Source organism: Procambarus clarkii, chromosome 37 (genome assembly GCF_040958095.1).
Source record: "Procambarus clarkii isolate CNS0578487 chromosome 37, FALCON_Pclarkii_2.0, whole genome shotgun sequence".
In the NCBI taxonomy this organism is placed as follows: Eukaryota; Metazoa; Arthropoda; class Malacostraca; order Decapoda; family Cambaridae; genus Procambarus; species Procambarus clarkii.
The window spans coordinates 11541270-11566269 of NC_091186.1; the positions used below are offsets into that span (position 1 = coordinate 11541270).

At 46.5% G+C, this 25000-nt stretch overlaps 3 protein-coding genes across 3 annotated transcripts; 1 reads left to right on the forward strand and 2 right to left on the reverse strand.

Moving 5' to 3' along the window:
* Window positions 1-6551: 6551 nt before the first annotated feature.
* LOC138371952 (uncharacterized) lies at window positions 6552-8729 on the reverse strand. The gene is made up of 4 exons (XM_069336992.1): window positions 8418-8729; window positions 7585-7680; window positions 7240-7347; window positions 6552-6936 (listed from the first exon to the last, which is right to left on the reverse strand). Exons 1-4 carry the CDS (start codon window positions 8480-8482, stop codon window positions 6867-6869), a joined length of 339 nt encoding a protein of 112 aa, XP_069193093.1. The 5' UTR covers window positions 8483-8729; the 3' UTR covers window positions 6552-6866.
* An 8205-nt stretch (window positions 8730-16934) lies between these two features.
* On the reverse strand, window positions 16935-18675 carry LOC123765981 (uncharacterized). The gene is made up of 4 exons (XM_045754843.2): window positions 18367-18675; window positions 18004-18099; window positions 17650-17757; window positions 16935-17319 (listed from the first exon to the last, which is right to left on the reverse strand). Exons 1-4 carry the CDS (start codon window positions 18636-18638, stop codon window positions 17250-17252), a joined length of 546 nt encoding a protein of 181 aa, XP_045610799.1. The 5' UTR covers window positions 18639-18675; the 3' UTR covers window positions 16935-17249.
* Window positions 18676-22230: 3555 nt separating this feature from the next.
* On the forward strand, window positions 22231-23906 carry LOC123765980 (uncharacterized). The gene is made up of 4 exons (XM_045754842.2): window positions 22231-22537; window positions 22770-22865; window positions 23111-23218; window positions 23520-23906. The coding sequence occupies exons 1-4, from the start codon at window positions 22266-22268 to the stop codon at window positions 23587-23589; spliced, it is 546 nt and encodes a 181-aa protein (XP_045610798.1). The 5' UTR covers window positions 22231-22265; the 3' UTR covers window positions 23590-23906.
* Window positions 23907-25000: the final 1094 nt, after the last annotated feature.

Below are 25000 nucleotides of genomic sequence, written 5' to 3' on the forward strand. Positions count from 1 at the left end.
ACTACTGCGCCTTTTAACCCCTCTCTCTCTGGGGGTTCTCACCGCCGTCTTCGTCACGGCCGCCCTCGCTCGATTCCTTCCAGTTCTGCTACCTATCAAGCCTTGTTTGGTCCCGCTTCGTGGGCCAAATATTTTGATCTCCTCCCTCTTGATTCTGCGCCTCCTGACGATTTCTCCCTCCATCGACATCTCATTGATTCCGTGGATGCCTCCATTACTTTCAACCCCACTCGTCTCGGTACACGTGTCGTTGCTGCTCCTTCTCAGGATGCTGCTTCCCGCTTGGCTGCCTTATCCTGCCTTGGCGAGACCCCCGTTCGGGTCTCGAAGAACGTTCAGTTGAATGCCAGTGTTGGCACTATTTTGCTCCCGCCCCATGTTGCGACCGGTGTTCGGGACCTACGCGACTGCCACGACGATATTCGACATATCCTCGCTGCCCAGGGCCATTCTATTCTCCAGGTGGACACGTTTACTCGTCCCCCTCGTGGTAGTCGCCGTCAACCCCTCCGGGTTGTGAAGATTACCTTTGATGGTAGGACCCTTCCACCCTCTGTCATTCTTGCTGGTGCCAGGTGCTCTGTCCAGGAGTACATTCCTTCTCCTCGGCTCTGCAACAAGTGCTGGAGGTTTGGGCATGGTGCCCTCCGCTGCTCCGGGACTGTCTCTCTCTGTCCTCTGTGTGGTGGCGAAGGTCACTCTAAGTCGGAGTGCGCTTCTCCCCAGGCTCGTTGCCTCAACTGCGCTGAGGCCCATCCTACCTTCTCCCGTGCGTGTGTCCATTACAAGCTTGAGGCAGCCGTCGTCAAGTTGAAGCACCGGGAGCGTTTATCTTTTCCTGAGGCGAGGCGCCAGGTTCGCCGGCTCCCGCCTTATGCTAATATCTCTTATGCTCGCGTGTTGCGCTCTTCCTCTCCTCGTCCTTCCCGCCTTCCTCAGACTCACAACCGTTTCCAGGCCTTGGACCCTGATGCGCCCACTGCCCCCTCCTCTGTCCCTTTGGGTTCTCTCCCGAAGGATCCTCCTCCTGGTCCTCTGTCTGGGGTTCCCCTTCCTTCTACCCGGTCTGTCGTGTCTTCTGTGTCTCCTTCCTCGTCCCCCTCCGATCCTCCTTCCCATCCTCTTCCTCCATCTATCGGCTCTCCCCGCCGCCTGTCGGTGCGGGCGGATGTCCATCGCTCTCCTAACGGCCGTCGTGTGTGCTCTCGTTCGGCTTCTCCTGTTGAGACACTGGAATCCGTTGCCCGGTACGTAGTTGCTGGGACACCGGTCTCTTTAAGTCAGAAGCGTAAGCCTGGCTCCTCTCCTTCCTCTTCCCCGGCGGGTAAGAAGGCTTCGCTTTCTTCCTCAGCTCCTCCTTCTGGCTCTGTTGCTCCTTCCCCTCCCGTTTCAGTGCTTGCGCCCCCTGTTCCTGCTATGGAGGTTTCTTTGGCCCCTGCTTCCCTTTCGGTTGCTGCTCTTGCTGGGGTGCGCTCCTCTTTCTACTCCCCCTCTTCCTGCTGCTGTCCTTGACTGCTCCTCTCCATTGTCTCCTCCTCCTCCTCCTCCTCCTCCGGACCCTGCCCGCCCACCTCTGATCTGTTCTCCCGTTTCCTTCCCTCCGTCTTTGCTCAGTTTACCCATGCCCCCTAACCCTGACTTTGCTGACCCTGATCCCGACCCTGATATTCTTTAACGTGCTCTGTTGGTCTTTCGCCTTTGTTTCTTCCTTGTTCTCTGTTTTTGTCCTTTCTCTTCTCGTCGTTGTCCATTCTTCAATGGAACGTTCGAGGTTATTACGCCAATTTCCTCGAACTCCAACTTCTGGTTTCGCGGTTTTCGCCCCTTTGTGTCTGTCTCCAGGAGCCGATGCTTGGTGCTCGTCCTGGTCGTTTTCGTGGCTATTCCTTTCTCTCCCCCCCCCCCCCCCAGCCATTGCTGGGGCTTCTAATTCTTCTGCTCTCTTGATTCGGGCTGATGTTCCCTTTGTTCCTTTACTTTTTCCTTCGCCTCTCCATTGTTCTGCTGCTCGTATCTTTGTGGGGAAATGGTACACAGTTTGTTCCATTTATCTCCCCCCGAGTGTCCCGCTCTCTCTTCCTGATTTGAAACACCACCTAGACTCCTTGCCGGAGCCTGTGCTCCTGCTGGGTGACTTCAATTGTCGTCATTCTCTTTGGGGTGACGTTCTGACGAATACCCGGGGTCGCCTCCTTGAGCCGTTTCTCCTCTCTTCTTCCCTGTCTCTTCTGAATTCTGGTGAGCCCACTCATTTGGACTCTCGAACTCGCACCCTTTCTTGTCTTGATCTTTCTCTCTGCTCTTCTTCTCTTTACTTAGATTTCACATGGCAGGTTCTTGATGACCTCCATGGAAGTGATCATTTCCCCATCCTTGTTTCCTTTTTCTCTTTTCGCCCTTCCCTCTCTTTCCCTAGGTGGCAGTTTGCTAAGGCGGACTGGACCCTATTTTCCCTCAGTGCTACTCTCTCTGACCTCTCCCTTCTGCCCCTCTCTCGCGCTCTCCTCCTTTTTCATGACACTGTCTTCGACGCTGCCCTCCGCTCTATTCCTCGCTCTTCCTCTCGGGGTCCACGGAAGTGCATTCCCTGGTGGAATGCGGACTGTGCTCGGGCTGTCCGCTGTAAGCGTGCAGCCTGGAAGAAGCACCGCCGTAGGCAGACGACCGATTCTTTTCTTTTCTTTCGGAAAGCGAGTGCGGTGGCCCGTAGGGCCATCCGTACGGCTAAACGTGAATGTTGGGCATCTTATGTCTCGACAATTACGTCCGAAACCCCTCTGGCCCAGATCTGGAAGCGTATCCGCAAGATAGCGGGTAAGTTCGTTCCCGATGTTTCACCGGTCCTTCACCTCCATGATACTCTTGTGGCGGACCCGTTGCAGGTCGCTTCCGAACTGGGTTCCCACTTTTCTTCTGTTAGCTCTGGTCTTCATCTTCCCCAATCTTTCCTTCTTCGTAAACCTGTCCTTGAGTCTCGTCCTTTAGATTTCTGCACTCATCTTCAGCTTCCCTATAATGATCCCTTCTCTCTCTGAACTTCGTTCTGCCCTGGCCCTCTGCGGTTCTACGGCGGCGGGCTCCGATGGTATTCATTATGAGATGCTTCGCCATCTCCCTCCGAGCACGTCTCAGTATTTACTGAGTCTGTATAATCGGATCTGGGAGTCGTCGTCAGTCCCTGAGGACTGGCTCGATGCCGTTGTCCTCCCTGTTCGCAAACCGGGGTCTCTGGGTACTTCCCCTAAGGACTTTCGCCCTATTGCTCTCACAAGTTGTGTCTGCAAACTCTTTGAACGTATGGTTAACGTTCGTCTGATGTGGTTCCTGGAACACCATCACCTCCTCTCCCCTTCTCAATTTGGTTTCCGCAAGTGCCGCAGCACGACAGATGTCCTGGTGAACTTGGAGGTCTATGTACGTACTGCTTTTGCTGCGAAGACCTCCGTTGTTGCCGTCCTTTTTGACCTAGAAAAGGCTTACGACACCACTTGGCGTTATCATATCCTATCTCAACTTCATTCTTTTGGCCTTCGTGGTCATCTCCCTCTCTTTCTCCGCAGCTTCCTCTCTCGTCGTTCCTTTCGGGTGCGCCTTGGTACCGCTCTCTCTCCCTCTTTTCAGCAATACGAAGGTGTGCCCCAGGGTAGTGTTCTGAGCACTACTCTTTTTCTGGTTGCCCTCAATGGTCTTCTTTCCTCTCTTCCTTCTGGTGTCTTCTCCGCTCTCTATGTCGATGATCTTACCCTTTGTTGTCAGGGTGATGATTCGCCTCTCCTTCAACGCCGGCTTCAACTTGCGATTGATGCCGTGTCGTCTTGGGCCACAGGTCATGGCTTCAAGTTCTCTACTTCTAAGACTTGTGCCATGACTTTTACGCGGAAACGGGTTGTTCTTCGTCCCTCTTTGTCACTTTATGGTCATCCCCTTGAATACAAAGATTCCGCGAAGCTTTTGGGGTTATTCCTTGACACTCGTTTGTCTTGGTCTCCCCATATCTCTTACCTCCGTGTTGAGTGCTCGAAGTCCCTTACCCTCCTTCGGGTCTTGTCCCATACTTCTTGGGGGGCAGATAGGCGCACTCTCCTTGCTTTACATTCCTCTCTCGTCCTGTCTAAGCTCGATTATGGTTGCCCTGCTTACTCGTCTGCTTCTCCTTCTACTCTTCGCCGTCTTGATGCTTTGCACCATACTGGGTTGCGCCTCAGTTCTGGTGCCTTTCGTTCGACTCCCGTCCTTAGCTTGTATGTTGACACTGGCTTCCTGTCTCTCCAGGACCGCCGTGATCGCTACTGTCTTCGCTATCTTGCGCGGTCCTTGCAACATCCTTCCTCTCGTCTCTGTCGTGCTTTAACTTTTACCCCTCCTGCGGTTCCTGTTCCTCTTCACCACCTCCCTCTTTCTGTCCGGTTATCTCGCCTGCAGGATTCTCTTTCCGTTCGTATTTCTGATGTTTCTCCTCGTGTTGTTCCTTCTTTGCCCCCGTGGAGGGTCCCTCTTCCGCGGTTTTGTACATCCTTGACTCGTATCACTAAAGCTTTTACCCCTCCTACAGTTCTAAAACGCCTTTTCCTCGAGCACTTTTCTTCTCACTCCCGCTCCGTTTCTGTCTTCACCGATGGGTCTAAGTCAGCGGACGGTGTTGGCTACTCTGTTGTTTTTCCTGATCGCACTTATATGTGTCGCTTGCCTCCGGAGACTAGCATCTTTACAGCGGAACTTTATGCTATTCTCTATGCTCTTCGTCTCCTGCTTTCTCGTTGTCAGTCTTCCTTTGTGGTTGTTGTTGACTCTCGTAGTGCCCTCATGGCTCTCGGGTGCTTTAATCCAGTTCATCCGGTAGTTGTCGAGATCCAGCATTGGCTGTTTCTCGTTCACAGTAAATTTAAGTCGGTTGAGTTTTGTTGGGTTCCCAGCCATATTGGCGTGTCTTTAAATGAGCGTGCGGATGCTGCCGCTAAGGAAGCTGTCCGCTCTTGTCCCATCTCTCGTAAAGGCATTCCGTATTCCGACTTTTACCCGGTTATCCATTCCTCAGTCCTTACCCGTTGGCAGGCTTCTTGGTTGTCTGTTACTGGTAACAAGCTACGTACTCTTAAATGTTGTTTCCTCGTGGCCGTCCTCCTTCCAGTGTAACCGGCGGTGGGAAACAGCTCTAGCGAGGTTGCGTATTGGCCATACTCGCTTAACCCATGGTCACTTGATGGAGCGCCGCCCTGCTCCTTATTGTCCTAGTTGCATTGTCCCTCTTACGGTCGTGCATGTCCTTCTTGAATGTCCTGACTTCCAGGACGAGCGTGTGTCTTGCTTTCCGACCGCCCCTCGCGGTCACCTGTCCCTCGATAGAATTCTTGGTGACTCGGATACTTTTGATATCGTTCGCCTTATGCGTTTTTGTTCTCGTATTGGCATCCTTGGTGATATTTAGCGCCCTCTGATTATTTTGCGTATTTGATGGTGCTACATAGCCTTCCCGGTTTGGTGCCTTCTTTTGATAATTACTTACTTCTGTGTTGGCATCGTTATATTCCGGTCTTGTCCTTAATAATTATTGATATATTCATTAATGTGTGTATCAACCATCATCGACAATCCAGCGGGTTGACCGCTGGATGTAATGAACTTGAGTCGAGGACGGGTTGTTTACAGAGTTGTAATTCGAACAGAGGTTGTCAACGAAGCACTGTTCGAGAAATATTCGAAAGTCCTCACTTGTGTGAGTCGTGTGTAAGACATTTTTCTATTAATAAACAGGGGGTTTGGCGACTGGATTAACAAGCTTTTGGCCTTTGTTGATGAGGGCAGGCTGTGATGAGGGCAGGCTGTGATGAGGGCAGGCTGTGATGAGGGCAGGCTGTGATGAGGGCAGGCTGTGATGAGGGCAGGCTGTGATGAGGGCAGGCTGTGATGAGGGCAGGCTGTGATGAGGGCAGGCTGTGATGAGGGCAGGCTGTGATGAGGGCAGGCTGTGATGAGGGCAGGCTGTGATGAGGGCAGGCTGTGATGAGGGCAGGCTGTGATGTGGGCAGGCTGTGATGTGGGCAGGCTGTGATGTGGGCAGGCTGTGATGTGGGCAGGCTGTGATGATTCAGGCAAGCATCTCGGCACTATAGTGTGTAAAGATTAATGTAAATGTATACAGGAATCCATCGTTGACTTGCTTTATTAATTGTGTATTGTGTATAGACGCTGCGAAGTCCGGAGTACACTTAAGATATCAACGAATTAAAGTTGGTATTAAGTTATATTAAGTTATAATGTATTATAGTTATATCAACGGTGTTGAGCTTAAGGCCTACCAACGGTGGGAGGGTTACTAAGGTAAATTCATTAATATACCGAACAACCAAGAAGTATACTTTATAACCGAGAGTAATTCAGGTTTTGCATCTGTTTAGTGTCGTCATAAAGTGTAAGTTTGAGCATTATTATAAATAGTTTACCTCCGTAGTCATCAGCAAATGTTTCTCTAAAAAGATTTAATCAAAACATGTTGTGGTCTTTTGCTAATTATAATAAATATTAAAGTTATTTGTGAGAAATAAATAAGAAGCTTTTGCCTTCATTGATAAACTTTATTCAACAGAAATATAATACATGTAAATATCAATATCTAAAGCATAATAAAATTGAAGTTCATAATGGCTTAGTATAACAAATCAAAATTAATTTTGTACAGTAGGATTCAAACTTGTATTAAAACTTCATCGCTAACTAACCTAACCAGTTGTGGCTCCGGACAAAGACGCTCTATAAGAGGCGTTGACAGGACTAGTTAGACACGGGTCTCTGGAGGCCCTCTAGTAATACTGGAGAGGAACGCTGGCATCTTAAGAACACTCAACTTTCACTTCTTCACAAGACGTTATTTACAAGTTCTCTGTGGCTCTCCTCTTCCGGTCGAACGTGTGACTGAAACCAAGTCCAAAACTGTTGGACCTGTTGGAAATAGTTTTGCTTTAACATTTAAATGAGAAATAATAATTAATGAAGGTTCTTCACGAGACAAACTCTGAGCTGCGATGAAAATATCAAATATAATCTTACGAGGAAATGCAGACTTTATAACACTTATAAACTGTATATGAATACATGACAGAATCTATAGTAATGACACTGGCGGATGTTGTAATGGGGCATTTGCACATGTTTACAGTGAAGGGTGTAGCAGGTGTTTAGACTGAAGGGTGTAACAGGTGTTAACAGCGAAGTGTGACGAGAACAGCTGGAAGAGAGGCCTACCTGCCGCCTCCACCCCGGGAGTGTTGAACACCGGCGGTGAAGGAGGTCTGTTTGTTGGGCTTATACACGTAACTCAAACTGGCTCCCACGTTCCTCTCGCTCCCAAGTCTGCGTCATGGTATACAAATTACATTATCTGTGCTACTGTATAATTTATTGTACTGAATCTTTGTTTATATGATCTATATATAGATAAATATTTATAAAAAATATACTGTACTAAATTAACGAAGATGAATTTGTCCATTTTACTGTTTATATATTTCAACTTGAGTTAAAATACTGAGCCAAAGTGTACCAACAGTTTACAATAACAATGATAAACAGTGGAATATGGTTGTCTACCCGGGAACTTTGGTGCGGTCAACACTGAGGCCGCCTTGGATTGTGTGTGTGTCGAAGGTGTGACCCAAGTTGATGCTAGCGCTGTCTCGCCGAGCCCTGCAACATATCATAAGTTATAGTCCCCTGACCCTTGAAATACAGTTGAACACACCCCATGTTCCGTGGAACATGAGATATAGTTCGTGGAACACATCCCATGTTCCACGACCCCTTCAACATACAGAACAATTCCCTTACATATCTTGTCCCTTATACTAGTAGGAGGTACCCAGTTGCATCATTTAAGTATAGGGTGCTCGTGGAATGCAAATCTGCTATAAGAACATTCATTTTGCATATCAATATCTGATTTTTTATAATTATGTACACATAATGTAACTGTATGGACTCCAAGGCCACTATTTCATTTACGCAGATTTCAGTGGGTTCCCCATCTGAGCCCTGATCCCGTAAAGGGGAGCAATAGGGCCAACCCTGACCCCTCTGTGTTGGCCAATCCCTTCCACTTAACCATGTAACTGAGTTACTTGGTAACTGGTAGGGTTACATGGTAACTGATAGGGGTTACATGGTAACTGGTAGGGTTACATGGTAACTGATAGGGGTTACATGGTAACTGGTAGGGTTACATAGTAAGCTACCAGGTGAGTTTAGCACCAAGTGACTGGCCTCCAACCTAGGACAGACTGTCAAAAAGAAATCTTTTATTGATGTAGATATAAAAGACTTCTCTCCAAAACCCTTATTGTTTCTATATAAGCAGTGAGCCGGTGTGTGATCTCCAATTCGTTACACAAGTATAATATATTAAGCTGTGAGGAGAGTCCACTTACCCACCACCCAGGCGTTCAGTGTTGGCGGATCCGGATACTGTGGTCCTGTCGCTTTCTTCGTTCATGACTCAAACCATCTTCACCAGAGTTTAGGGACGGTTCTCGTCCCTCGTCTTGCACCAAATATGAATCAAGCTCCTCGTCCGACGTGTAAATTGGCGCCAGATTGGTATCTTGTGTTGGTGTGTTGGTGAGCTGCAGTGACGAGCCCGGGAGGGGGCTGCCTGTCACTACTGCTAGGAGCAGGGCGCTCACTGTGAGTGTTGTCTGCATGTTATACTCTTGCTGAGGACAGTGGTGATGGACTCTCGGCTCCAGCAGGTTATATACTCCTGGACAAATTGTGGGAAATACCCTCAACCAACAACAGCAAAATGATTTGTTGTCATTGTCTGATCGTGTCCTTGACTGTGAAACGTAACAATCTGTCCTGCTTGGAGTTCCCGTCACTATTTTCCCAGAATTATTGAAACGTTCCCTCTGCTGAAGGAAAAAAATATTTTAAGATTTTTTGGAAGGCAATCATAGACTTGTATATATTTATTCATTTCATAGTATATTATCATTATACATGTTTATGTAAAATGTTAAGTTAAAGAGTGTATGGAAGCATTACAACTTAGACTACGATAATGCGTATATTTCTGGATATTTTGAGAGGCAATCATCAGCTTATATCTCTCTATTCATGTCGAAGTACATTGCAAGTAATATGTTTGTAGACAATTTGAATATAAATAAGGGAGAAGGAAGTAATTAAGGAATCTACATGACAGCATTTTAACTTAGACTAATAATGGCGAAGGAAACAGGCTGGCAATAGTAAGTTATTTAACAAATAATACAATTCAAGTCAAATAACTCCTCAGATCCAGATGAAGTATTTGACAGTATTAGGGTATTTGAAGTATTAGGGTTCTCTAAAAATGGAAAAAAAGACCCGAGAGAGCCCTTGTCTTGCATATTCATTAGACTCGGGCAAGTTATCAGAGTTGTGGAAGGATGTAAGGGTGATTCATTCTCGATTTTTGACAAGGATGAGAGATCAATTTCATCTAATTTGTCGTCCAATTAACTTAATGTTTATTCTGAAGAAATTTTGCTTGAAGCGATAACTGCAAAAGCCAATTGTTTACATCTTGAGAAACAAAGATCATTGGAGGATTCACAACACGGCTTTCCAAAGAGTCGTTCATGTTTAACCAACTATGACTCGTCTCTCGTAGATTTCAAGCACTTGAGATGGAAAGATATGTGATTACTACCATCTCCACCCACTATTACCACCCACGGGACCAGAGAGCCAGAGCTCAACCCCCGCAAACACACCTAGATGAGTACGTATACAGAGACAGACAGAGAGAACCAACACACACACACACACACACACACACACACACACACACACACACACACACAACACACACACACACACACACACACACACACACACACACACAGAACCAACACACACACACCACACACACACACACACACACACACACACACACACAGAACCAACACACACACACACACACACACACACATAAACACAGTACTAACACACACACACCACACTATACCTACACACATACACACAACACACACACACACACACACACACACACAGAACCAACACACACACAGAACCAACACACACACAGAACCAACACAGAACCAACACACACACACAACACACAACACACCACACACACACACACACACACACACACACACACACACACACACACACACACACACACACACACACACACAGAACAAAAACACACACACACACACACACACCTTTTGTTCAGCAAAGGAGCTGAACAAAAGGGCATGGAGGAACTTCCGTAATAACAGAACACCAGAAAGTAGAGTGAGATACCAGAGAACCAGGAACGAGTACGTCAGTGTGAGAAGAGCAGTTGCGAAAAGGTATGAAATGATATAGCCAATAAAGCCAAGACCGAACCAAAGCTACTACACAGTCACATCAGGAGGAAGACAACAGTGAAGGAACAGGTGATGAAACTTAGGGTGGGCGAGGACAGGTACACAGAGAATGACAGAGGTGTGTGAAGAACTCAACAAAAGGTTCCAGGAGGTCTTTACAATAGAACAGGGAGATGTTGCGGCGCTAGGAGAGGTGGCAGCAAACCAGGTGACCTTGGATAGGTTCGAAATTACAAGAGATGTGGTCAAGATGCTCCTATTGGGAGCTGGATGTGAGAAAAGCTGTTGGGCCGGATGGAATCTCGCCATGGGTATTGAAAGAGTGTGCAGGAGCACTTTGCCTACCACTCTCCATAGTGTATAGTAGGTCACTGGAAACGGGGGACCTACCAGAATGTGGAAGACTGCTAATGTAGTACCAATATACAAAAAGGGTGACAGACAAGAGGCACTGAACTACAGGCCAGTGTCCTTGTATACTATGCAAGGTGAGGGAGAAGATTGTGAGAAAAAACCTAGTAACACATCTGGAGAGAAGAGACTTCGTGACAGCCCATCAACATGGGTTCAGGGAGGGTAAATCTTGCCTTACAGGATTGATAGAATTCTACGATCAGGTGACAAAGATTAAACAAGAAAGAGAAGGGTGGGCGGACTGCATTTTTTTGGGACTGTCGGAAAGCCTTTGACACAGTACCCCATAAAAGGTTGATGCATAAGCTGGAGAAACAGGCAGGAGTAACTGGTAGGGCGCTCCAGTGGATAAGGGAGTACCTAAACAATAGGAAGCAGAGAGTTACAGTGAGGGGTGAGACCTCAGACTGGCGTGAAGTCACCAGTGGAGTCCCACAGGGCTCTGTACTTGGACCTATCCTGTTTCTGATATACGTAAATGATCTCCCAGAGGGTATAGACTCATTCCTCTCAATGTTTGCTGACGACGCCAAAATTATGAGAAGGATTAGACAGAGGAGGACAGCTTGAGGCTTCAAGAAGACCTGGACAAGCTGCAGGAATGGTCGAACAAATGGCTGTTAGAGTTAATCCAAGCAAATGTAATGTAATGAAGATAGGGGTAGGAAGCAGGAGACCAGATACAAGGTATCACTTGGGAGATGAAATACTTCAAGAGTCCGAGAGAGAGAGAAAGACCTGGGGGTTGATAACACGCCAGACCTGTCCCCTGAAGCTCATATCAAGAGGATAACAGCAGCAGCATATGCCAGGTTGGCTAACATAAGAACGGCCTTTAGAAAATTGTGTAAGGAATCTTTCAGAACATTATATACCACATATGTCAGGCCAATCCTGGAGTATGCGGCACCAGCATGGAGTCCATATCTAGTCAAGCATAAGACTAAAATGGAAAAGGTTCAAAGGTTTGCCACCAGACTAGTACCCGAGCTGAGAGGTATGAGCTACGAGGAGAGACTACGGGAATTAAACCTCACTTCGTTGGAAGACAGAAGACTTAGGGGGACATGATCACCACATTCAAAATCCTCAAGGGAATCGACAGGGTTGATAAAGACAGGCTGTTTAACACAAGGGGCACACACACTAGGGGACACAGGTGGAAACTGAGTGCCCAAATGAGCCACAGAGATATTAGAAAGAACTTTTTTTAGTGTCAAAGTGGTTGACAAAATGGAATGCATTAGGAAGGGATGTGGTGGAGGCTGACTCCATACACAGTTTCAAGTGTAGATATGATAGAGCCCAATAGGCTCAGGAACCTGTACACCTGTTGATTGACAGTTGAGAGGCGGGGACCAAAGAGCCAGAGCTCAACCCCCGGCAAGCACAACTAGGTGAGTACAACTAGGTGAGTACACACACACACACACACGCAGAACCAAAACACACACACACACTATACCTACACAGACCCTACACACACACACACACACACACACACACACACACACACACACACACACACTATACCTACACAGACCCTACACACACACACTAGTACCTACAACAGACCCTACACACACACACTATACCTACACAGACCCTACACACACACTATACCTACACAGACCCTACACACACACACACACACTATACCTACACAGACCCTACACACACACACACACACACACTATACCTACACAGACCCTACACACACACACACTATACCTACACAGACCCTACACACACACTATACCTACACAGACCCTACACACACACTATACCTACACAGACCCTACACACACACACACACACACACACACACACACACACACACACACACACACACACACACACACTATACCTACACAGACCCTACACACACACACTATACCTACACACACACACTATACCTACACAGACCCTACACACACACTATACCTACACAGACCCTACACACACACACACACACACACACACACACACACACACACACACACACACACACACACACACACACACACACACACACACACACACACACACACACACGCACACACACACTATACCTACACAGACCCTACACACACACACACACACACTATACCTACACAGACCCTACACACACACACACACACACTATACCTACACAGACCCTACCACACACACTATACCTACACAGACCCCTACACACACACACACACACTATACCTACACAGACCCTACACACACACACTATACCTACACAGACCCTACACACACACACTATACCTACACAGACCCTACACACACACTATACCTGCACAGACCCTACACACACACACAGAGAACCAAAACACATACACACACTATACCTACACAGACCCTACACACACACACACTATACCTACACAGACCCTACACACACACACACACACACACACACACACACTATACCTACACAGACCCTACACACACACACACACTATACCTACACAGACCCTACACACACACACACACTATACCTTCACAGACCCTACACACACACACACGCACTATACCTACACAGACCCTACACACACACTATACCTACACACACACACACTTCCTACACAGACCCTACACACACACACACACACACACACACACACACACACACACACACACACACACACACACACACACGCACTATACCTACACAGACCCTACACACACTATACCTACACAGACCCTACACACACACACACACACACTATACCTACACAGACCCTACACACACACACACTATACCTACACAGACCCTACACACACACTATACCTACACAGACCCTACACAGACACTATACCTACACAGACCCTACACACACACACACACACTATACCTACACAGACCCTACACACACACTATACCTTACACAGACCCTACACACACACTATACCTACACAGACCCTACACACACACTATACCTACACAGACCCTACACACACACACTATACCTACACAGATCCTACACACACACGCACTATACCTACACAGACCCTACACACACACACTATACCTACACAGACCCTACACACACACACACTATACCTACACAGACCCTACACACACACACACTATACCTACACAGACCCTACACACACACACACACACTACCTACACAGACCCTACACACACACACACTATACCTACACAGACCTACACACACACACTATACCTACACAGACCCTACACACACACACTATACCTACACAGACCCCTACACACACACACTATACCTACACAGACCCCACACACACACACACACACTACCTACACAGACCCTACACACACACACACACTATACCTACACAGACCCTACACACACACACACACACTATACCTACACAGACCCTACACACACACACACACTATACCTACACAGACCCTACACACACACACACTATACCTACACAGACCCTACACACACACACTATACCTACACAGACCCTACACACACACACTATACCTACACAGACCCTACACACACACACTATACCTACACAGACCCTACACACACACACTGCCGACACACTCACACAAGTGTACATAAATGAGTTCCAATACTCACCAACACTTGCAATATCTGCTGTTGCGTGTCACGTCAAACATTACTTCCGATACACTCAGTAACTATTTGATTGTTCCTTGTTGCACACTTCAGCTTACTGTGGCATCATTATCCATAGATCTTCTTGATAAATATGTAAATAATTGCTACTAAGTGATTGTATGCACTTCATGCTTTACCCCAGAAACTGTTGTGTTGTCACTGTCATGTCACTGTCATGTCACAGTGACTACATCTCTGCGTCTATGACAGAACTTGTCCTGAAGGTGCAGCTGGCTTGTCATTCTCAGTGCCAGTGTGAACACGTTCTCCTCAACCAACTGCTTAAGCGTTCACTTCCCTGCGCGTTCTCGGTGTGAAGATGTCAGGAAAATATGTATACGATGAACATGAATATTTCTTGAGAGCGAGTAATCCCTCCAGGCATTGGTTCGTTAAATTTGTTTTATCAAGAATTGAAGATGAATAATTTACATTTACAATCTCGGGTCTGGTGAGAATGTGAAGATGGTGCATGTCCTCGTGAATGTGGAGATGCTGCATGTCCTCGTGAATGTGGAGATGCTGCATGTCCTCTGTTGTGTGAGTTGCTTCAGACAGTAACTTGGTGTGGGACTGTCAGCTTCAGACAGTAACTTGGTGTGGGACTGTCAGCTTGAGACAGTGATCTGGCGAGAGACTGTCAGCTTGAGACAGTGACCTGGTGTTAGACTGTCAGCTTGAGACAGTGATCTGGCGAGAGACTGTCAGTTTGACTCACTGACCTTGAAGACCTAGCCAAGTGTGACTCAGTTATCAGGCAATATATTACAAGATTTTTGTTTCCCACTTTGGCTTCCTGGGCTGTTATTAGGGAAGACGTTGACCTACATGAGGGACCTTGACCTACATGAGGGACCTTGACCTACATGGGGGACCTTGACCTACATGGGGGACCTTGACCTACATGGGGGACCTTGACCTACATGGGGGATCCTGACCTACATGGGGGACCTTGACCTACATTGGGGACCTTGACCTACATGGGGGACCTTGACCTACATGGGGGACCTTGACCTACATGGGGGACCTTGACCTAAATGGGAGACCTTGACCTACATGGGGGACCTTGACCTACATGGGGGACCTTGACCTACATGGGGGACCTTGACCTACATGGGGGATCCTGACCTACATGGGGGACCTTGACCTACATGGGGGACCTTGACCTACATGAGGGACCTTGACCTACATGGGAGACCTTGACCTACATGGGGGATCCTGACCTACATGGGGGACCTTGACCTACATGGGGGACCTTGACCTATATGGGGGACCTTGACCTACATGGGAGACCTTGACCTAAATGGGAGACCTTGACCTACATGGGGGACCTTGACCTACATGGGGGACCTTGACCTACATGGGGGACCTTGACCTAAATGGGAGACCTTGACCTACATGGGGGACCTTGACCTACATGGGGGACCTTGACCTACATGGGAGACCTTGACCTACATGGGGGATCCTGACCTACATGGGGGACCTTGACCTACATGGGGGACCTTGACCTATATGGGGGACCTTGACCTACATGGGGGACCTTGACCTACATGGGGGACCTTGACCTACATGGGAGACCTTGACACGGGTCAATGCTATTTCGAGGGACCGAGACGTCGTCGTGTCTTCATCTTGTGGTGTATGGTCTGGTCATCATATCTTCAGCCACGTTATTGTGACTCACAGTCTGCTATTTCTACTTTCCTGATAATTTATTGTGTTAATGTTTAAGTATTGTTAGGTTTGTTTCTCTGAATACTTTAAAAGGTGGTAAAATGTTTTAATGGGTTGTTGTGTTAATGTTTGAGAATGTTTTATTAATATAAATATCAGCATATTCACGGCTGTGTGAATACTGTATAAATAATATCTACGACACACGAAGCGAGACAAGTGATTTTACCCAACCACTTGAGCTGGACGGTAGAGCGATGGACTGGCTTCATGCAGGTCGGCGTTCAATCCTGGACAGTCCACAAGTGGTTGGGCACCATTCCTTCCTTCCCGTCCCATCCCAAATCCTTATCCTGACCCCTTCCCAGTGCTATATAGTCGTAATGGTTTGGCGCTTTCTCCTCATAGTTCATTAATTCATTCATTGATAGATGATTGAGGTGTGTGTGTGTGTGTGTGTGTGTGGTGTGTGTGTGTGTGTGTGTTGTGTGTGGTGTGTGTGTGTGTGTGTGTGTGTGTGTGTGCGCTCCGTGCTCCGTGCTCCAGCATCTGCGTCACGTCACATTGGCTCTTGACGTTTCCGATATTCCTGCTGGTAATTTGCTCCTTCGTCGAAGCGTCAAGATGCTCATCCATCAAGACGGTACACGAGTAAGGAACAGCAACAACAAGAGGGGAAGATATGGCAGTACTTGTACATGCTTGTAACATACTTGTAACATGCTTGTAACATGGCTTGTAACGTCACCCTCACCAGACTTTGGTCAGCATGTGAGCATAACAAAGTAACACAAGAGACCAACATACTAAAGATTATCCAGATAATAATAAAAAACCGTTCTATTTATTGTTAAATTTATTTAAATACGTCTATAATATTGTTCAATGATAACATTATGGGCCCTATTGAACTAATGTTCATAATGAAATGATGAAAGAAATAACAATGTATTGTAGAATTCGAACCTCTAGACTAAGAATTCCTTGTGACTCCACACTCCCAGTTGCTTCCAGGCCAAGGTAGGCCTATTAATATGAGAGGCGTTGACAGGACTAGTTAGACGCGGGTCTCTGGAGGCCCTCTAGTAACACTGGAGAGGAACGCTGGCATCTTAAGAACACACTCAACTTTCACTTCTTCACAAGACGTTATTTACAAGTTCTCTGTGGCTCTCCTCTTCCGGCCGAACGTGTGACTGAAACCAAGTCCAAAACTGTTGGACCTGATGGAAATAAAGTTTTGTTGTAACATATAAATGAGAAATAATAATTAATGAAGGTTCCTCGCGAGACAAACTCTGAGCTGCGATGAAAATATCAAATATAATCTTACGAGGAAACGCAGACTTTATAACACTTATAAACTGTATATGAATACATGACAGAATCTATAGTAATGACACTGGCGGATGTTGTAATGGATCATTTGCTCATGTTTATAGAAAAGCGTGTAGCAGGTGTTTAGACTGAAGCGTGTAGCAGGTGTTTAGACTGAAGGGTGTAACAGGTGTTAACAGCGAAGTGTGACGAGAACAGCTGGAAGAGAAGCCTACCTGCCGCCTCCACCCCGGGAGTGTTGAACACCGGCGGTGATGGAGGTCTGTTTGTTGGGCTTGAACTCGTAACCCAAATTGGCTCCCACGTTCCTCTCGCTCCCAAGGCTGCATCATGGTATACAGATTACTACATTATCTGTGCTACTGTATAATTTATTGTACTGAATCTTTGTTTATATGATCTATATATAGATAAATATTTATCAACAAAACAAAAACTGTACTAAATTAACAAAGCTTTACTTGTCCATTTTACTGTTTATATATTTCAACTTTGAGTTAAAATACTGAGCCAAAGTGTACCAACAGTTTACAATAACAATGATAAACAGTGGAATATGGTTGTATTACCCGGGAACTTTGGTGCGGTCAACACTGAGGCCGCCTTGGATTGTGTGTTTGTTGAAGGTGTGACCCAAGTTGATGCTAGCGCTGTCTCGCCGAGCCCTGCAACACATGCAACACTTCATATGTTATAGTTTCCCAGACCCTTTCAACACACTACATGTCATAGTCCCTAGACCTTTACAATACAGTCAACACACTACATATTATAGTCCCCCGAGCCTTGCAACTCATAGAACACTACACATGTTAGTCCTATTACACCTCTCTGCCTTTCTTATAACATTTACAGAACTCTTCCTCCAATGATTTTATTAGCAATTCGTTACACAAGTATAATATATTAAGCTGTGAGGAGAGTCCACTTACCCACCACCCAGGCGTTCAGTGTTGGCGGATCCGGATACTGTGGTCTGTCGCTTTCTTCGTTCATGATTCAAACCATCTTCACCAGAGTTTAGGGACGGTTCTCGTCCCTCGTCTTGCACCAAATATGGATCAAGCTCCTCGTCCGACGTGTAAATTGGCGCCAGATTGGTATCTTGTGTTGGTGTGTTGGTGAGCTGCAGTGACGAGCCCGGGAGGGGGCTGCCTGTCACCACTGCTAGGAGCAGGGCGCTCACTGTGAGTGTTGTCTGCATGTTAGACTCTTGCTGAGGACAGTGGTGACGGACTCTCGGCTCCAGCAGGTTATATAGATCAGGATAACCAATGGGAATCTCCCGCACCCACCGACAGCGTAAATAACCATTTCAGAATTACGGGAACTTGCCGTTGATCTCACACAATGATTCATCGGGCACTCCGGAACCAGTTTTCCGAGAACTCTGAGTTCATGCCGCTAGTAAAATATATTTACACAATAATTGGATCCCTTGCTTATGCGTCAGCATTTTTTCTTTTTCTTTTTTGTAGATAAGAATATATTTGATCCTTTTTTATTTTATTTTGAACATTTTCATGGCTCGTTGAGATTCCTGCTCTAGACTGATGATATTCTGAAGGCGGGAGAAGGGCGGAGTGCTGGAGGATGATGACGGTGAAGGTGAGTGCTGGAGGATGATGACGGTGAAGGTGAAGGCGAGTGCTGGAGGATGATGACGGTGAAGGTGAGTGCTGGAGGATGATGACGGTGAAGGTGAGTACTGGAGGATGATGACGGTGAAGGTGAGTGCTGGAGGATGATGACGGTGAAGGTGAGTGCTGGAGGATGATGACGGTGAAGGTGAAGGTGAGTGCTGGAGGATGATGACGGTGAAGGTGAAGGTGAGTGCTGGAGGATGATGACGGTGAAGGTGAAGCTGAGTGCTGGAGGATGATGACGGTGAAGGTGAGTGCTGGAGGATGATGACGGTGAAGGTGAAGCTGAGTGCTGGAGGATGATGACGGTGAAGGTGAGTGCTGGAGGATGATGACGGTGAAGGTGAGTGTTGGAGGATGATGACGGTGAAGGTGAGTGCTGGAGGATGATGACGGTGAAGGTGAAGGTGAGAGCTGGAGGATGATGACGGTGAAGGTGAAGCTGAGGGCTGGAGGATGATGACGGTGAAGGTGAGTGCTGGAGGATGATGACGGTGAAGGTGAAGCTGAGTGCTGGAGGATGATGACGGTGAAGGTGAGTGCTGGAGGATGATGACGGTGAAGGTGAGTGCTGGAGGATGATGACGGTGAAGGTGAGTACTTGAGGATGATGACGGTGAAGGTGAAGGTGAGTGCTGAAGGATGATGACGGTGAAGGTGAAGGTGAGTGCTGGAGGATGATGACGGTGAAGGTGAAGGTGAGTGCTGGAGGATGATGACGGTGAAGGTGAGTGCTGGAGGATGATGACGGTGAAGGTGAGTGCTGAAGGATGATGACGGTGAAGGTGAAGGTGAGTGCTGAAGGATGATGACGGTGAAGGTGAAGGTGAGTGCTGGAGGATGATGAAGGTGAAGGTGAGTGCTGGAGGATGATGACGGTGAAGGTGAGTGCTGGAGGATGATGACGGTGAAGGTGAGTGCTGGAGGATGATGACGGTGAAGGCGAGTGCTGGAGGATGATGACGGTGAAGGTTAAGATGAGTGCTGGAGGATGACGGGGCAAGGTGAGTGTACCGACCTCTTTGTATTGGTTCTGGAAGCATTTTTTGCGTGTTGCCGAGTGAGGGTTCTCGGCGCACGCTTTCCTGGTGTGTGTGTGACGTGTGTGAGGTCCTGTGTTATTGTGCATCCCATACTCCTCCTCTCCTTCCCTCTCTCCCACCCTCTCCATCTTTCTCCCCTCTCCATATTTCATACTTCTCGTCCCTTTCCATCTCTCTCTCTCTCTCTCTCTCTCTCTCTCTCTCTCTCTCTCTCTCTCTCTCTCTCTCTCTCTCTCTCTCTCTCTCTCTCTCTCTCTCTTTTTCCCTATTTAAATATCCTCCATTCTCCTTCTCACTCTTCAAACATACCCCTCTCTCTTCTCTTATCTTTCCTTCTCTCTCTCTCTATCTCTACCTGCCTCTATCTGTCTGTCTCTCTTTGTGTGTTGTTGTAAGTCCGTCTCTGCTTTTCAATTTGTCTTCTTCTTGCTCTCTCGTTGCCCTGGGCGACCCGGTCTCTGCACTTGTCGCTCTTTGGTCTTTTGTAATCCTAATTAGTTTATCGCCCAGTTCTCAGGAACTTCAGTCCACCTTTACCCCGCGACCAAGGGTTGCCAAGCCAATCGGAACAAAACTGTAGCAATGTGCAAGACCTCTGTATCAAGTGACTTGCTGGGTTACCCTGAAAGCAGCTTCGCCAGCTCTATCAATTGCTCTGTATTGAAGGTATAGGTACTGACCAGTGTGAAGGCACGTGTGTAGTCCCACATCACTAGCTTACCATCCTTCCAGGGGAAGCATGGCGACCCCGTCCGAACACTTCTGAGTGCCGCTGGAGCTGTATAGGTGCTGTTATCTATGTGCCGGGCAGCGGACTGTGGCGAGGCTCCTCTTGATGACGCCATAGATTTCTTAAGGTCTTGCCCCCTATGATTTACAGCATATGACTGTGATGGCTGTATTGATCTGCCTAATTCTTTTCCATAGCTACACCTGTGTATGGTGAGGACAGGGACGGCAAGACGAAGGGCTACACCAATACGATGAGTGTCGTGATTAAGGAGATTTCCCAGAGTTGAGTTGAGTACGGCAGATTATAAATTCCCTGCATAGGGTGTGCATTTTCCACTAGGAGGCGGTCTTTGTTCTCGCAAATGCATTTTCGAGCATTATTTACGTAAACTTTTCCCTTATGGGACTCTCCTAGTGAGCTTGTCTGTGATCTTTTGGCGCTGGTGGTCGGGGCGAGGGGTGGGTGTGCCAGCTAGTGTGTATCCCACTAACTGGCTCCTTCGGTAACCTCTACATCGTGAGCTCCTTCCGGGTCCCTCATGTGCTCTGTCAGGATCTTCACTACTAATTAGCAGGCAGCGATGTACGAGGATAAGAATGCTGGTAGTGCTACCTCTGTTGCATTGCGCATGCTTACTGCACATGTATAAGTCTGACTGTTGTGTTGCTTGATCCCACTCTTGTCTAAGACTAGGTTGAATGCCTTCCTGAATATATTTACTCACACGAGTCGAGGAAATATAAGGACATGCTCGTACCCTGTGCAAGTAGTACGAGCATGTCCAACAAGAGGAATGCTCTGAAAGAAGGTTTGGAAGCCACCACGAGCCACAACTTTAAAGCCAGTTTCGGCAAAGAATTCAAACGTCAGAATAGTTAGAATATTAACGCAACATGTAAACCACGGCTTGTACGGAAGGGGGGGGGGGGAGCGGGGCATTAAGAGCTAAACATCTGTCCCTCGAAGACACGTATAGGTATGAACTGTTAGGTGAGGTAATAACAGTATATATGGAGTCAGTCTCTGGATGACCATACTGCCTCAGCATTATCGTAGTCTAGGTTATAATGCTTCCATACAGACTCCTTAATTTAACATTTTACTCAAACATGTATAATGATAATATACTATGAAATGTATAAATAGATACAAGTCGATGATTGCCTTCCAAAAAATCTAAAAATATTTGTTTTTACTTCAGCAGAGGGAACGTTTCAATAACACTGGGAAAATAGTGACGGGAACTCCAAGCAGGACAGATTGTTGCGTCTCACAGTCAAGGACACGATCAGACAATGACAACAAATCATTTTGCTGTTGTTGGTTGAAGGTATTTCCCACAATTTGTCCAATTTGTATATAACCTCCTGGAGCCGAGAGTCCGTCACCACTGTCCTCAGCAAGAGTCTAACATGCAGACAACACTCACAGTGAGCGCCCTGCTCCTAGCAGTGGTGACAGGCAGCCCCCTCCAGGGCTCGTCGCTGCAGCTCACCAACACACCAACACAAGATACCAATCTGGCGCCAATTTACACGTCGGACGAGGAGCTTGATCCATATTTGGTGCATGACGAGGGACGAGAACCGTCCCTAAACTCTGGTGAAGATAGTTTGAGTCATGAACGAAGAAAGCGACAGACCACAGTATCCGGATCCGCCAACACTGAACACCTGGGTGGTGGGTAAGTGGACTCTCCTCACAGCATAATATATTATACTTGTGTAACGAATTGCTAATAAAAACCTTAGAGGAAGAGTTGTGTAAATGTTATAAAAAAGGCAGAGAGGTGTAATAAGACTAACATGTGTAGTGTTCTATGTGTTGCAAGGCTCAGGGGACTATAATATGTAGTGTGTTCTCTGTATTGCACGGGTCTGGGGACTGTGATATATGAAGTGTTGCATGTGTTGCAGGGCTCGGCGAGACAGCGCTAGCATCAACTTGGGTCACACCTTCGACAAACACACAATCCAAGGCGGCCTCAGTGTTGACCGCACCAAAGTTCCCGGGTAAGACAACCATATTCCACTGTTTATCATTGTTATTGTAAACTGTTGGTACACTTTGGCTCAGTATTTTAACTCAAAGTTGAAATATATAAACAGTAAAATGTACAAATTAAGATTCGTTAATATAGCACAGTTTTTATATTTTGATAAATATTCATCTATATATAGATCATATAAACAAATATTTAGTACAATAAATTATACAGTAGCACAGATAATGTAGTAATCTGTATACCATGATGCAGCCTTGGGAGCGAGAGGAACGTGGGAGCCAATTTGGGTTACGAGTTCAAGCCCAACAAACAGACCTCCATCACCGCCGGTTTTCAACACTCCCGGGGTGGAGGCGGCAGGTAGGCCTCTCTTCCAGCTGTTCTCGTCACACTTCGCTGTTAACACCTGTTACACCCTTCAGTCTAAACACCTGCTACACCCTTCACTGTAAACATGTGCAATTTGCCCCAGTACAACATCCGTCAGTGTCATTACTATAGATCCTGTCATGTATTGATATACAGTTTGTAAGTGGCATATAGTCTTCCTTTCCACGTAAGATTATATTTGATGTTTTCTGCTAAAAGTTTGTCTCGTGAAGAACCTTCATTAATTAATATTTCTCTCTTAAATGTTACAACAAAACTTTATTTCCAACAGGTCCAACAGTTTTGGACTTGGTTTCAGTCACACGTTCGGCCGGAAGAGGAGAGCCACAGAGAACTTGTAAATAACGTCTTATGAAGAAGTGAAAGTTGAGTGTGTTCTTGAGATGCCAGCGTTCCTCTCCAGTATTACTAGAGGGCCTCCAGAGACCCACGTCTAACTAGTCCTGTCAATGCCTCTCATAGGCCTACTTAGGCCTGGAAGCAATTGGTACTGTGGGTGAGAGGGAATTCCTCGTCCAGGGATTCGAATCCTACTCTGCATTAATAATTTTGGATATGTTGTATTAAGGCATTACGAACTTTAGTTTGATTATGACTTTAGTATTGATATTGTCTCTTATTTTATTTTTCTTCAATAAATGAATAATTGAATTCAAAAGTGTCTATTTTTGTTTCAAAAAAGAGCACTAAGTTAGTCTTTCTTCATAATTAGCAAAAATAAAATTTTGTGTATTTTTTATTTAAAATACTTACAAAAATACAAATATTTTGGGTAACAAATAACTTTTGTGAAAAAATTACAGATTACTACGAGGTAAACCATCTGTAATAATGCTCAAACTTACACTTTATACTGACACTAAACTGATGCAAACCTGAATTATGCTCAGGGGTAAAGTATACTTTCTCGGTAAACTATCGTATCGGGCTTAATAACAAAAAAGGCACACTTGTAGTTAGTTTTTTATTTACATTTTGCAATCCTTCAGATAGAATAGAGCAGCAGCCGTATAGTGTTGTGTATACCTAAGCCTGTTAATAATAAAAAAGAGTCAATCAACTTCCCGACCCTTCACCATCTTCTCTAACTTATTTATTTATTTATTTGTATATATACAAGAAAGTACATTGGTATGGTGAGGATACACAATGCTCTCTAGAGTGGAGTACTGCTGCACAATGACAGCCCCTTTCAAAGCTGGAGAAATTGCTGACCTGGAGAGCGTGCAGAGATCCTTTACTGCTAGAATCCACTCAGTAAAACATCTAAACTATTGGTACCGACTAAAGAGCCTAAATCTGTACTCCCTTGAGCGCAGGCGGGAGAGATACATAATAATTTACACGTGGAAAATATTAGAGGGGCTGGTCCCAAACCTGCACACAGAAATAACATCACATGAGACCAGAAGACATGGCAGGATGTGCAGAATACCCCCGTTGAAAAGCGGAGGTGCGACAGGTACTCTGAGAGAACTCTATCAACATCAGAGGCCCGAGACTGTTCAACACGCTTCCGCTACACATAAGGGGCATAACTGGCCGACCCCTCAGTGTTCAAGAGAGAACTATCAACATCAGAGGCCCGAGACTGTTCAACACGCTTCCGCTACACATAAGGGGCATAACTGGCCGACCCCTCAGTGTTCAAGAGAGAACTATCAACATCACAGGCCCGAGACTGTTCAACACGCTTCCGCTACACATAAGGGACATAACTGGCCGACCCCTCAGTGTTCAAGAGAGAACTAT

Excerpts from the sequence above, each read along its gene's own strand:
- LOC123765980 (XM_045754842.2), top strand. The coding sequence starts at position 22,266 with ATGCAGACAACACTCACAGTGAGCGCCCTGCTCCTAGCAGTGGTGACA. Across the intron at positions 22,538-22,769 it reads ACTGAACACCTGGGTGGTGG|GGCTCGGCGAGACAGCGCTA; the intron begins GTAAGTGGACTC and ends CATGTGTTGCAG. Across the intron at positions 22,866-23,110 it reads GACCGCACCAAAGTTCCCGG|CCTTGGGAGCGAGAGGAACG; the intron begins GTAAGACAACCA and ends ACCATGATGCAG.
- LOC138371952 (XM_069336992.1), bottom strand. The coding sequence starts at position 8,482 with ATGAACGAAGAAAGCGACAGGACCACAGTATCCGGATCCGCCAACACT. Across the intron at positions 7,681-8,417 it reads ACTGAACGCCTGGGTGGTGG|GGCTCGGCGAGACAGCGCTA; the intron begins GTAAGTGGACTC and ends GATATGTTGCAG. Across the intron at positions 6,937-7,239 it reads TCCCGGGGTGGAGGCGGCAG|GTCCAACAGTTTTGGACTTG; the intron begins GTAGGCCTCTCT and ends TATTTCCAACAG.
- LOC123765981 (XM_045754843.2), bottom strand. The coding sequence starts at position 18,638 with ATGCAGACAACACTCACAGTGAGCGCCCTGCTCCTAGCAGTGGTGACA. Across the intron at positions 18,100-18,366 it reads ACTGAACGCCTGGGTGGTGG|GGCTCGGCGAGACAGCGCTA; the intron begins GTAAGTGGACTC and ends CATGTGTTGCAG. Across the intron at positions 17,320-17,649 it reads TCCCGGGGTGGAGGCGGCAG|GTCCAACAGTTTTGGACTTG; the intron begins GTAGGCTTCTCT and ends TATTTCCATCAG.